This window comes from Eschrichtius robustus, chromosome 4 (assembly GCF_028021215.1).
Source record: "Eschrichtius robustus isolate mEscRob2 chromosome 4, mEscRob2.pri, whole genome shotgun sequence".
Lineage (NCBI taxonomy): Eukaryota > Metazoa > Chordata > Mammalia > Artiodactyla > Eschrichtiidae > Eschrichtius > Eschrichtius robustus.
Window position 1 is genome coordinate 29,033,470 of NC_090827.1, and position 12,760 is coordinate 29,046,229.

The 12,760-nt window shown below is 38.3% G+C and overlaps 1 protein-coding gene across 3 annotated transcripts in view; it reads right to left on the reverse strand.

Annotated features, from left to right (window-relative positions):
* Nucleotides 1–1,762: 1,762 nt before the first annotated feature.
* Nucleotides 1,763–12,760, reverse strand: part of EMCN (endomucin) — a 95,912-nt gene continuing 84,914 nt past the window's right edge. Inside the window, exons 12-13 of one of the 3 annotated variants that reach the window (XM_068542497.1) lie at nt 10,010–10,083; nt 1,763–2,674 (exon numbers count right to left, since the gene is read on the reverse strand). In XM_068542497.1, the coding sequence (XP_068398598.1) occupies nt 10,049–10,083 (35 nt within the window). In that variant the 3' untranslated portion in view covers nt 1,763–2,674; nt 10,010–10,048. The remainder of the gene's footprint in view (nt 2,675–10,009; nt 10,084–12,760) is intronic. The other 2 variants (XM_068542499.1, XM_068542498.1) reach the window with 2 other exon arrangements.

Genomic DNA, 12,760 nt, shown 5'->3' on the forward strand with positions numbered 1-12,760 from the left:
ATAGATAATCCATGACATATTCTCAGTTCAAGATACTTATTAGTTAATTAATCACAATGATGGATATCTTCAATATTAGGCAATAATTAACAAATTCACAGTCTTGAGACTACCACGCAAAAAACAACTTTTAAAGGACTTATCCACTTTTCTTTTTAGAACCCCATCAATTCTCGATGGAGAAAAATCAGGAGGAAGAGCTAGCATGCTCATTGTTGAACGTTTGTCAGTGTCCTAAGTTGATCCTCAAGAACTTAAGTTTGGCAGGTAGACAAGAAATAAGATACAGATTTGTCAGATATGTAAGGGAATATTTCAGCTCAGCAAGGGGAATTTAGAAGTCTTTCTCTGCTGACTGATCACAACCAGTGCGTCAGACAACAACATCCGCTTATTCTTAGATGACAACAGTGCCAGTTAATTAGCTCTTGTTTATGTTTTGACTATTGATAGACTTAAATTATATTCATATTGTCATGCAGAACAAACACACAGAAAGGTTTGCCTTTGATCTAAATACATTTTTTCCTTGGCTGCAGTGACATTTGAACTGTATATCAGAATAAAAAACTTATAAGAAATCAGGCATAAAAAAAGTAGATCATCTAAATCAGATAATTTTAAAAAATCTGATTAATGATAATTTTGGCTTGAAAACCAAGTGCCCTACTTCAACAGAAGTTCAAGTTGACTTATAAAAATGCAGACATTACCTTTGAGATTGACTTTACAAAATGCCATGAATATCTCTGCAAATTTCTCAATCCTCTTATCACTTTGACTTTTTAAAGATTTAATGCTATAGTTGTAAGTATAAAGCATATTCCTTACGTATAATTCTTGAGCTAGAGTGAATTTCATTCTTTCATTATGTTTAAAAAGCTTTCCTTCTTCCTGATCCTTATAAACTCTCTTCGAACAATATTTATTAAAGGTCAAGAAAATGGTTTTTCTAGAAGTCAGAATAGCATATCACTTGCAGTAATTTAAATTGCAGAAGAGTTTGTATCTTTACTACATTCTGTGTAACAATGCTTTTGCTCTGTAAAGCATTCTGGGGGTGTTGGAATATTTTCCTTTTGAAGACAAATGCTCCATGGTTGGCATGCTCTAGCCACTGTTGCACCCATTTAAAGACTTCTAGGTTAGAGTTAAGCATGGGCAAAGCATCCCTCAAGGGAAAGTGTACGTACTGGAGATCCTAGCCTTTTTCTATACCCTATTGTTGTTCTTTTTCTTTTTCTTTTTTATTCCCCATTTTTCTTCTCAAAGAAACATAAAGAGGCACCAGTAAGAAATACAAGTATTCTTGTTTGGTGTCCTTGATTAGAAGTAGTGCAGACATCAGGGAGCAAAAACCAAAATGATTATTCACATAATCCTTAACGCTGACCATTTTTAAATACTCTGCAACAAAATAAATTGTAAAAGGTAGTTTTAAATGTACCCTTCTGTCTCTACTACATTGTCCTCGTATCACTAAGATAATTTTTAGCACCGATATCAGCTTAGGTAATCATAAAAGTTAAAGAGCTGCCACTGGCAGCTTTTTCGTTCCAAAACTTTCCATAGAACTTCAGCCAACATGATGTCTTGATCCCTTGTGTCCAAGGAGTGGTCAAGGTTTATCAGTTAGCCTTCAACAGAAGAATTTGACCCTGATGGAGTGGCAGCTATAATCATATGGTATTTTTAGGAAAGTGATACACTGAAAAATAATATCACAATTTTGTATTTATGAAATGTTGGTTTCTACAAACTGGAAATTTAACAATGATTGCTAGAACAAATCAATACATTTCCAAAAGAAAATAAAAATGCACAGAGATAGTGTCAATCAAATGGATTATGAAAAAGCACAGTCCTGTTATCTTTGTAATGAATGTGGTACAGAGTGTCATAAATGCCCTTACATCCTTGTCACATAGTGTGAATTACAAAGAGAAAGACCAAAGAAATTGACTTCCTTTGAACAGGGTCTAATACGTGAATCCTTTGTCCCTTTCTCACTTATTAGATGCCTTTCATTAGTGAGCTCTCATAGTCTAATAATCAATCCAAAAATACTCATAATTATGGGAAGACAATATCATTGCCATTTTCACAGTCGTATTATCATATTTTTAGTGTGTTGAGCACAGCAATTATTTATGAAAAGTAACACATGGAAGCATGAATAAAATATCTTTATGTACAAAGTGGCATGGCAGGATTTTGACCCAATATTTAATAATACACTTGCAAATGTTCCCTGCATTAACGTAGTGGAAAACAATAAATACAAACGTTAGGTAACAAAAGAACACTGAGAAAGTAGGAAAGTCTCTGTGGATAAGAAATGTTAGTTCTGAAAAGTTTAAACTCAAGGGACAGTCATTTCATCAGTGAAGCCACCTGCCTGGGCTGTCAGGTTACCTGCTCACAGATGCCCCTCCTAAAATTCCCTCCCCTAGGAATGTTCCTATAAAATGTGGTAATGTGTTTTTTCACATCTTAAAGGACAGGAGAGGCCGAGGATGGTTTCCGATTCTCTTCGATTATTGCGTGTCATCTGGACATCACTTTACTGGGACAGGTGACTGGTGCACACTGGCGAGCAGGGTTGGAAGTCAGGATTGAATCCACAGGGCTTTCTCCCTTTCTACCTCTGGAGCACAGAAGCTGAAGAGTAAGCCTGTGGGGTGGGAAAGGGGGAAACAAAAAAGTTCAGATTCCAAGAAAGTGAAGAAGTAGAGATGCTGGGGGAGACCATCTCTTGGTAAGAAATGTTAGTGACCAGCTGAATTTTTCCACCCAGTAGAGTCACTGGAATGTCTCGTAAGCACTTCAACCTCAACAAGTCTGAAAGGAAACCCACTAGACTGCCTCCCAAACCTATTCCCTCTCGCTCCGTAATTCCAATCTTTGCTCTTACCTTCATGATCCACCCAGGCACTCATGCTAGATCTGTGGGCATAATCTATACCCCTAATAGTTCTCCTTCCCCAATGCCTACATGGACACAATCCCTACCTCTGGAGGATGCTACCTTCCAGGCAATTCTTTATTCTATTCTGCCTCTTCATCTGTATCCCTACTGTACCTGCAGACCTGGTTAAGCCCTTGTTCTTTTCCCGGGGAATACTGAAATAGTCCTCTGACCTCTCGGCTTCCGGTCTTACTCCTGTTGAATTAATCTTCCACACTGAACACTCAGTGATGTGTCTCAAGCACAAATCTCATCATATTCCTCTTCTGATTAAAGCACCTCACCATACCCTATCACTAACGCGACATCGTTCGAGGTCTGTTGCTTGGGGTAACAATGTGAGTAATTAAGAAATTTATTGGCAACTTTCATGCTTTTGCTGCCGTGTACTTATCAGGGAGAAGAGCGAACAGGCAACTCTGCACTTCTCCTTCACAGGAAGGAGAGTCAGGGCTTTGGTTTATTACTTTGGGTTTTCTTGTTTGCGGTACAGAAACAACCTTGTGTATTGGCCCCCCAAAAGAGCAGGAGATGGAAGCTCCTGTGCTTTAATTGGGAAAGGGGCACGTGCCCGGCATGGCAAGGTAGGTGCTGTCGTGCTGCTGATGGCAGTGCCGGTGGTTTGCTGGAGTCTGGGAGGAGGATGACATGGTGGGGGTGAGGGTGGGCAGTGGGACCAGGGTGGAGACCTGCATCTTGCTCCCTCATGGCATGGTCGGCGAGGCAGGATCTTTGCTAGGGATGGTTGCATTGCTGCCTTGCAGTGCGGGAGCCGGACACTGGTTACCATGTCTTGCGGGACAGTTGGAAGAACAGAGAGTGGACACAGGATCCAGGTCAAGTCTTGGTCTGTGGAAAGGACGGTAAAGCCGGGCATTTCTAATGTCCTCCCAGAGCACCTGTGGCTGACAGATGGTCTAGCACAGGCCAGAGCATGGCGTAGCCCTAGAAGGAGCGTAATGATTACAGGGGTGACTGAAACACTCCCCGCTCTCAAATTCTGGACTAACTTCCTGGGTGTGTTTTACATTCAAGGTCAGAGGGTCTCCCCAAATAAATAAATGGCTGCTTGATGGCATTAGTAAAAAGGAAAGAGTCAGATTTTATTCTGCTTGGAAAAAGAAAGTATTTCATTCTCGCCATGTGAAGTCCTTTATGATTTAGCTTAGCATGGGAAACAAGACCTCTCGTGATCTGGTGTCTTCCACTGCTTCAGCCTCATTTCTCAGCCCTTCTGGCATTGAACTATATCTTCTAGGCCCTTGCTTCCCAAGTTATCTATGGACCAGGTTGGTTTTTAGAAATTTCTAAAGTTGCAAACTGATATTTTAAAGAATAAAATAATGTGAATAAAATGTTGAAGCAATAGCAGATTGCTATAACAATTTTTAAACGCTTACACTCAGTTTCTGTACTTAATCTCATTGTGGAACAGTATCAACAGTTCACTGACCCTGCAGCAGCTGTATATAGAACAGCTCTAAGTTAACCAATTATCTATAATTTTTTTCATATACCACTCAGTTTCACAGTTCTTTGCATTTACATATGCTATTCCCTGTGCCTAGAAAAACCCAGGTCATTTTTTTTTTTCATTACCCTGTAAGTCTCAACTTAAATACTATCTTCTCTAAGAAATTTACCATTAAATTTCAAGGTACCATGGCTATCTTTATATGCCACTCTCTTATTTACTATATTCTATTAAAATGATCTTATTTGTATTTCTCCACACTTGTCTAAGCTCCTTGAGGACAGCAAACCATGTTATGTCCCTCTTAATACCTGGTCTAGTACTGGGCAAGGAGTAAGATCTCTGTCACTTTTTCTTCAACGAAACTGTAATCCTCCGTAGGTGAGTTTCTAAGTGAAGCTAAGCGTTTGCAGCATAGATCAGCTAGGTAAACATCTCAATTTATGTGAGTAGGATAATGCTCATGATTAATATTGTATTGGTCTTTTTTTTCTCAAAGATCAGAAACCAATATAGGAACAAAATGGATTTTTCGTCACATTGTATTACACACTGACAATCTTTCTCAACAAATGAATTTTGCTTGCTTCATTAATGATTTTATTCATTAGTTGACATTTCAGTTTGAATGTCTGTACCAATACAGCATAAGCTTTCTTGCCAACATTATAATCTCTCTAAAATCCAATGTGCTGGCTTCTTTATGGTCACTGAAGAACTTTATGGTCACTGAACCTCTCACAACCCTAAAATTTTGTATATTTGTGATTCTTACAAAAAATTAATGATCACTTTAATAATAAAGTATCATGATAGATTCTTTAATCATATTGACAACACTTTATAAACAAAGAAGCACAATGGTTTTAGGAGAAAAGGTCATTCTGTCCTGGTTTTATAGATGTGGAACCTACTGCAAAGCATTATAAAGAAATTTGTTGAAGGCCATAGACCAGGATCAGAAAATAAATCTTGTTTTACTTGTGATGTTTTCTTTTTAGCCCTCATTATTCATTTTAAAATGTAAGAAAAATAATTGAAAAACATGTTAAGCTTTTCTGGAAGTTCACAAAGATGCTTTTAGATTATCAAGGGTATCATTTAGAAAATTACAGAAGTACAGTGAATTGTATCTGCAAGAAAAATAGAAAGGGGTAACATTCCACTTTGTTGAGGATCTGTGAGATGAGACCTTCATACAAGTTATTGGTCTTGCTGCCCCTTGGTTCTTCATTGATCTGAAACTCCCCTCACTTCTTAAGCTGGCGGGTGGCTTGGAACAGAATGGACAGGAGACCTACTGGAGAGGGAGTGGCCAGGCGGCAGTAGGTCTCCTCCCTTCTGCAGCACAGGATTGGTCTCAGAACAATTAAAAGACTTTCTTTTCAGTTCTAAAATTGTTTTTCCCCTCATTTAAGATGATATATCTTGGACGTGTCTACATGCAATTAAAAAATTGTCTTGATAATCACTTTTGTTAGTTGTATAATGTCATTGATTGGATCATACCTAATTTATCTGAAATTTCCATACCACTGGACATGCTGTTTCTAAATGTTTGCTACCATTCTTTGTATATTAATCTTTAATCACATTTCAAATAATTTCCTTTGGAAAATTTCCTAAAAGTTAAGTTATTAGGTGACAAATGTGAATATTTTAAGTCTCTTAGTGAATATTACCAAACTGCTCTTCGGAAAGATTAATCCAGTTAATCCAATTTATACTGTCAAATGCAGCATATGATACTATTTGCTTCACCAGTATGATTTTTAAAAATTAGAAAAAGAAAAACTCAAGTAATTGAAGGTTATAATTTTTTTGGTCTTAATTCCATTTTTGATTAGTAATAGTACAGGAACTCTTCTATAATTTTATATTACCATTTTTATTTCCTCCTCTGTGAATTGCCTGTTCATGGCCTTTGCTCATTTAAAAAATTTCCGATTTGTATAAATGTCTTTGTATATTTAAATTATTAATGAATTGGTCTCCTATTTATGACAAACATATTCCCAATTTATAATTTATAGTTTTCTTTATGATAATTTTTATGTTTGGAAATTTAAAGTCATGATGTAGTAGAATTCCTATTATTTCCATTGTGTTATATTGTTTCATGGTCTGAAAATTCTTAATCAGACACATAATAAAACCTAACAAATTTTTCTTCTACTTTTTTTTAACATTTAGTTTTTTTATATATTTTCCCCATATAGATATTATTCGCTAATGTCCCTTCACACTCATTATTAACCAATTTGTTCAGACCATTTGTTGGCATCAGTAAGAAAAGGATGTGCTTTCCTGCTCTACATTTTGGCATAAAAATTCTGGCCTTAGCAGAAGTCCTAGGTAGCAGCAAATCAATTCCCTGTCACTTTGTCATAAAAGAATTAAACTCTTGTCATAAAAGGATTAATCTCAGAAGAAGATAACAGAGCATATTTGCATTATAAGTGAGCACAAATATGTATAGAAGTACATACAGCTAATGTATCTCTAATCTTTGATTCCAGTGGCCTTCAAAACTTACCACAAGTTATTTTTGCACTAATAGCCATTTTGAGGGAGGTATCAGCTAATAGCTGAGAGGAAAATGAATTATACAGGGAAAGCTTAAACTAAAATAATCATTTTCTTATTCTAAATAAATTATGGTCCCTAAATATAGCAATAAATCTGCATTGAAAGATAATATTTTTTGAAACTCCTATCAACCTTCCTCTTGTTGACATAAAAGTCTTAAGAGATTTTAGAACTAGATTGAATTGATGAATTGTATCAATCATGCCCATATAGCTTTTTAATTTTTTTCTCTATTTTCTTATTTCTTGTGTGTGATTTCATGTTCTCACTAGACAAAGTTTTGCAGAGAGGGCAAGGATCATAGATTAAAGGTATTTTGGAATTCCATTAAGTACAACATTCAGCACAAAATAGATGATCATTATACGAAGCAGCAGGCATTAAATACATCTAGAAATTTATCCTGAGGTGAAAAATTTCAACATGAGTGAATGTTTCCATATCAGTGTTTGCTGTTGCATACCAATCCAAAGACTTCTCAACTTCTTTTCTCAACTTCTAGTTCTGATAAATGCATTCCTATTTATCCTGAATTTCTGAGTTGATATCTTATTTCTAGGTGATATCTGATTTCTAGGAGAAAGCAATTACTCAGCGGTTACTACATTTAAAGTACAATGGTTGCTAAGAGAAATATATTGAAAAAGGGTAAGACAAATAGACAATAGAACTGACCAATTTCAAACATGTTTCTTCCCATTACTTTCATCTTTACTCTTCAGAACATTGTTATGTAATTCCACAATTACTCAGAAAGGCAACAGAAGCTATTTACCTCTGCAAATCAAAAGACATGAGATTAGAGGCTAGGAATATTTTTTAAAGTACAAAAGTCGAAAGAAATGGGAGTTGGATGATAATTCATTTTGTTGAGCTTGTTTGGGTCAGTACTCTTCCTTTTCTCCTGCATAGAGACTTTTCTTTCTTTCTCTTTCCAACTGAACAGAAGACTTCTTCTTCTTCCAAACTGGACAACTGGTCACTAAGATTTGAGCATTTTAACAATCTGGAAAGCATCCTTTTACTAGCCACAGGATTGCAAAGAAACCATAGCTTGTATGGAAGGAAGCTTGCCATATACTAGAGAGAGCTGGACCACGTCTCCACAAATTTCTCACACTTCTCAGGTTCTTGAGTCTTGCATCTGAAAGAGTGCATTGCAAAAGGACAGGCAAAGTCCTAGATTCCTCTCATCCTAACCCACCCCTTGCTGGCTAGAGAAGGATGAAATTCTGACACTGATGCATGTCTGGATGACACTCCTTTGTTTACGTCTCCTGCTCCTGGCCAGAGAAGCATGGCTGGCATCATTTATTCAATAAACAGTGGCTGAGTATCCGTAACAGCATTGTATTCGTGCTGGGAAGTAGACATAAGTAGTGAGCATAACAATGACATTCCCCCCGGACACTACCCAGAGTGACTACCATTGTGTTTAGGCCAGTTCTGGGCATACACCTACTTATCTGTTCTTTTGCTTTTTTTACTATTAGTTGCTAAAGGGTAAATTTCTCTGCAGGTTCTAAAAATTATCAAACACTAATTGTGAGGGCACTTAATCAATGCTGCTTGTGAAAAATAAGTCAAAAGAAACTTTTCTTACCCAATTCTAGAAAAGCAAAAGACAGTCCCATGCTAAGCTGGAAAGGTTAATTCCAGCAGGCCTGAAATTGGGCTGAGTTGTTTTACTGAAATAAGACATGTACCTGCATTGCACTGACTCCTGGTCAAAGAATGGAACACACAGAATAGCGGTTGCTTGTAACCATAGTTTTGAGAGGTTTCAATTATTCATTGATTAACAATTAATGTAATGAGATTGATCACCTTGCATCTGGTCTCATTGAGACACCTGGAGGGTTCTGTCACTCATCTAGTTATACAGCAAGAATGTGCCTACATGACCATCTGGGTACTGTAAGTTCCCTATATACAAACGAGTTCCGTTCCAAGAGTGTGTTCGTAAGTCCAATTTGTTCGTAAGTCCAACAAAGTTAGCCTAGGTACCCAACTAACACAATCAGCTGTATAGTACTGTACTGTAATAGGTTTATAATACTTTTCACACAAATAATACATTAAAAAAACCAAAAAATGAAGAAAATATTCTTACTCTTACAGTACAGTACTTTGAAAAGTACAGTAGTACAATACAACAGCTGGCATACAGGGGCTGGCATCGAGTGAACAGGCAAGAAGAGTTACTGACTGGAGGAGGGAGAGGAGGTGGGAGATGGTAGAGCTGAAGGGTCGTCAGGAATAGGAGACAGAGTGCAATTTCACTCATGCCTGACATTGATGGAACGCATGTTTGCATCTTTGAAAGTTCGCAACTTGAAGGTTCATATGTAGGGGACTTACTGTATAAGAAACCCCAGCTGAGGGTGCATTTTGGATCACCTTGTTTGAGGTACTTTGTGCACACATCCATGGTTCCTGGCTCCAGAGAGAAAGTACATCTAGGTACGGTTCTTACTGAGAGAGGACAATTGGATCTCCCACCTGGCATCTCTGGACCCCTCTCCCTGAGCCAGCCTTTGGCTGTGATGTGCATTCTTACCTTAATGCAGCTGCTGTGTCATATCCTATTTTTTTTTTTTTTACTGTCATTTTGGGTCCTGCAAGTCTTCCTTAGCAATAGAACCCTGTCTAACTGCCACTGTTAAGTATGTATATGCTGACCCAGGCAGAGGCAAACTGCATCTATGAGGAAACATTACCAACAGGCAGAAAGAATGAATTGTATCATTCCTGAGGTAGGCAGGGCAACTGGAAGAATCTTCTACAGCCCCCAAGACATTTATTTCTCTGGCAAGTGTTCTTAGAGTTTGTTTTTAGACAAATAAAAAATGATGGTTTAGCTGACACAAGCTATTAACTTTTCAGGTTATAAAAGTCTTTAAAAATAATCTGAGCTGCAGCAGGCTAACAAAACAGATATTAATGAGTATCGCAGTGAGTGAAATTAGGGAACTTACATATTTATTGCCCAGGTGTGGAGAGGATCCATCAGGCTGTCAGTTCTTGGTTTTTCCTTGTGCAGAGTGTTCACCTAAAAACAGAAGATATGCTTTGGTCTATAAGCTCAGAGAGCGAATAAGCATGAAAATAAAAGTTTCTTGGCTTGCTTTTTGTTTTTCAAGGAAAGTCCAATTTCCCTTCAAGAACGTCATTAGAGCCACAGCTTACCTCTTGGTATTGCCTGGAAATCGTTCACCAAGATTTATGAGCTTTATTCGGCCATTGTTTATTTTTACCCTAGAGGAGCAATGCTAACTCACTTCCTGCAGATAGGGGGTGTGAGTTGGGAGGTGATAGCAAGAGAGGCGCCCTAGGGAATAAGTTATTGAATTTTGCTTGTTCCGTAAGCTGGCTCTGCCTGAGCAAAACTACATCATATATTTAAAATGCCATTTTATCAGGAAAACATTCTAGGGTCCTTTGTTTAAATAATTCAGTGAGAGTTGCGTGAAAATGAATTTATAGGCCAACATGAATACTTTGATGACATACAAAGCAGCACAGGGAACATTGCTCAAAATAACAATGTTATTCCATCATCAATATAAAGATAAATATTAACTTAGGATGATGGTGAGCTGAGAGGCCCCGAGCATTTTTTTTTTAAATTTATTTATTTTATTTATTTTTGGCTGCATTGGTTCTTCGTCGCTACACATGGGCTTTCTTTAGTTGCGGCGAGCAGGGGCTACTCTTCGTTGTGGTGCGTGGTCTTCTCACTGCGGTGGCTCCTCTTGTTGCGGAGCACGGGCTGTAGGTGCACGGGCTCAGTAGTTGTGGCTCGCGGGCTCCAGAGCGCAGGCTCAGTAGTTGTGGCGCACGGGCTTAGTTGCTCCGCGGCATGTGGGATCTTCCCGGCCCAGGGCTCGAACCCGTGTCCCCTTCATTGGCAGGTGGATTCTTAACCACTGCGCCACCAGGGAAGCCCCCAAGCATTTTTACATGCTCTTGGGTTTGTGTTCAAAGCATTTCACATTGCCTGTGTCTTTCATGTAGATTCAAGTAACAACAGCAGTCACATTATATAAAATCAGTATGGGTCCAATTGTCCAGCTTTGAGAATAAATGTCATTGTTTTGCTCCAGCTTTTATCTGCCAGCTAGGAAACCAGTCTTCTGGGGACTCCATTGATGTCACCCGTTACCTGCACTGTCATGGCGATAATAAATAGTACCAGAGACCTAAGAAGAACAAACCTGGGACTCCCCTTCAAGAGCTCCTCAAGTCTTCTGCTTCAAGAAATGTCAGGCTCAGAGCAACAGCCCTCACAGCCCCTGCCCCACTACAACCCTTTGCTCACTATTGTTTATTTAACAAAAAGCACAGCATGTCCTGGAATCCATGGCTATAAAGTACAGGAATAAGAAGTAAACAAAAGAAACATTTATTGAACCCCTACTGTCTGCCAGAAGTCATGTAAAACAAATCATATGAAAAACTTCGATTCTTAATATCTCCCAAAGTCTGTCTAACTGGGAGTAGAAAGTGTGGAAAGATTCACTAACCATATGATTCAAATAATAGTTACAATAATGATATATACGGTAAAAGCAAACAAAGTACATATACACCTAGAAAAAAACAACTGGAAAGAAATGCACCAGGGCTTCCCTGGTGGCGCAGTGGTTGAGAATCTGCCTGCCAATGCAGGGGACACGGGTTCGAGCCCTGGTCTGGGAGGATCCCACATGCCGCGGAGCAACTAGGCCCGTGAGCCACAACTACTGAGCCTGCGCATCTGGAGCCTGTGCTCCGCAACAAGGCCGTGATAGTGAGAGGCCCGCGCACCGCGATGAAGAGTGGCCCCCACTTGCCGCAACTAGAGAAAGCCCTCGCACAGAAACGAAGACCCAACACAGCCATTAAAAAAAAAAAAAAAAAAAAAGATAGTAACCCTTATTAAAAAAAAAAAAAAAAAGAAATACACCAAATGCCAATACTGATCATATCAAGGTTTTCTCTCATAAGTAATTTTTAATTCTTTTCTATTCTCCATTTTCCCCCATTCTCCATTATGCATAACGTGGTCAAATATTAAAATGGCAGTTTAAGCCACGAAGAGATATTCAAGGCAGTAGTGCATGATGACTTGCCAATCAACAGTTAGAGGAGAGAAAGACCATGTACAGCTGGGACAGTCAAGGAAGCCTTGGTGTAAATGCAGAGATTTACGCAACTATTGAAGGGCTGTGAAGACAGATGCTGAATCTCTGTATGGCTTTATACATCTATGAATCGTTCCCTCATCTTTTCAGTTGTTCATTTCTAGTTGTTAATGAACGTTTGTAAAACACAAATAAACGGAAAAGTAACTACATTTAATGAGTAATTACCATAACATACTAATTAGTATTAGTATACTAATAATATATGAATAATATGTAATTACCACAATGAGTAGGAGGGGGAGGTGGGAGTGACAAAGGAGACCAAGGTGCTGTCTCCTTCTTCAAAAGAGCTTGAGTTCAGTGAGGAACACAGAGGATAGGAGATGAGTGACATCTGGGAAGTATGTGTTATTAAGTGGTTCAAAATTTGAGCAAGTGAAATCTGGCACACCATGAAAGGCCTTGTAGACATGCTAAAGTGTTGGAACTTAATCATAAGTAATAAAAACTTATCAGAGTTTTCCAAGCAAAGGAAAATTATAAATGGATTCAGATCTGCTTTTTCTTCCTCCAAATAGTTCAAAACCAAGTGATGCTTTG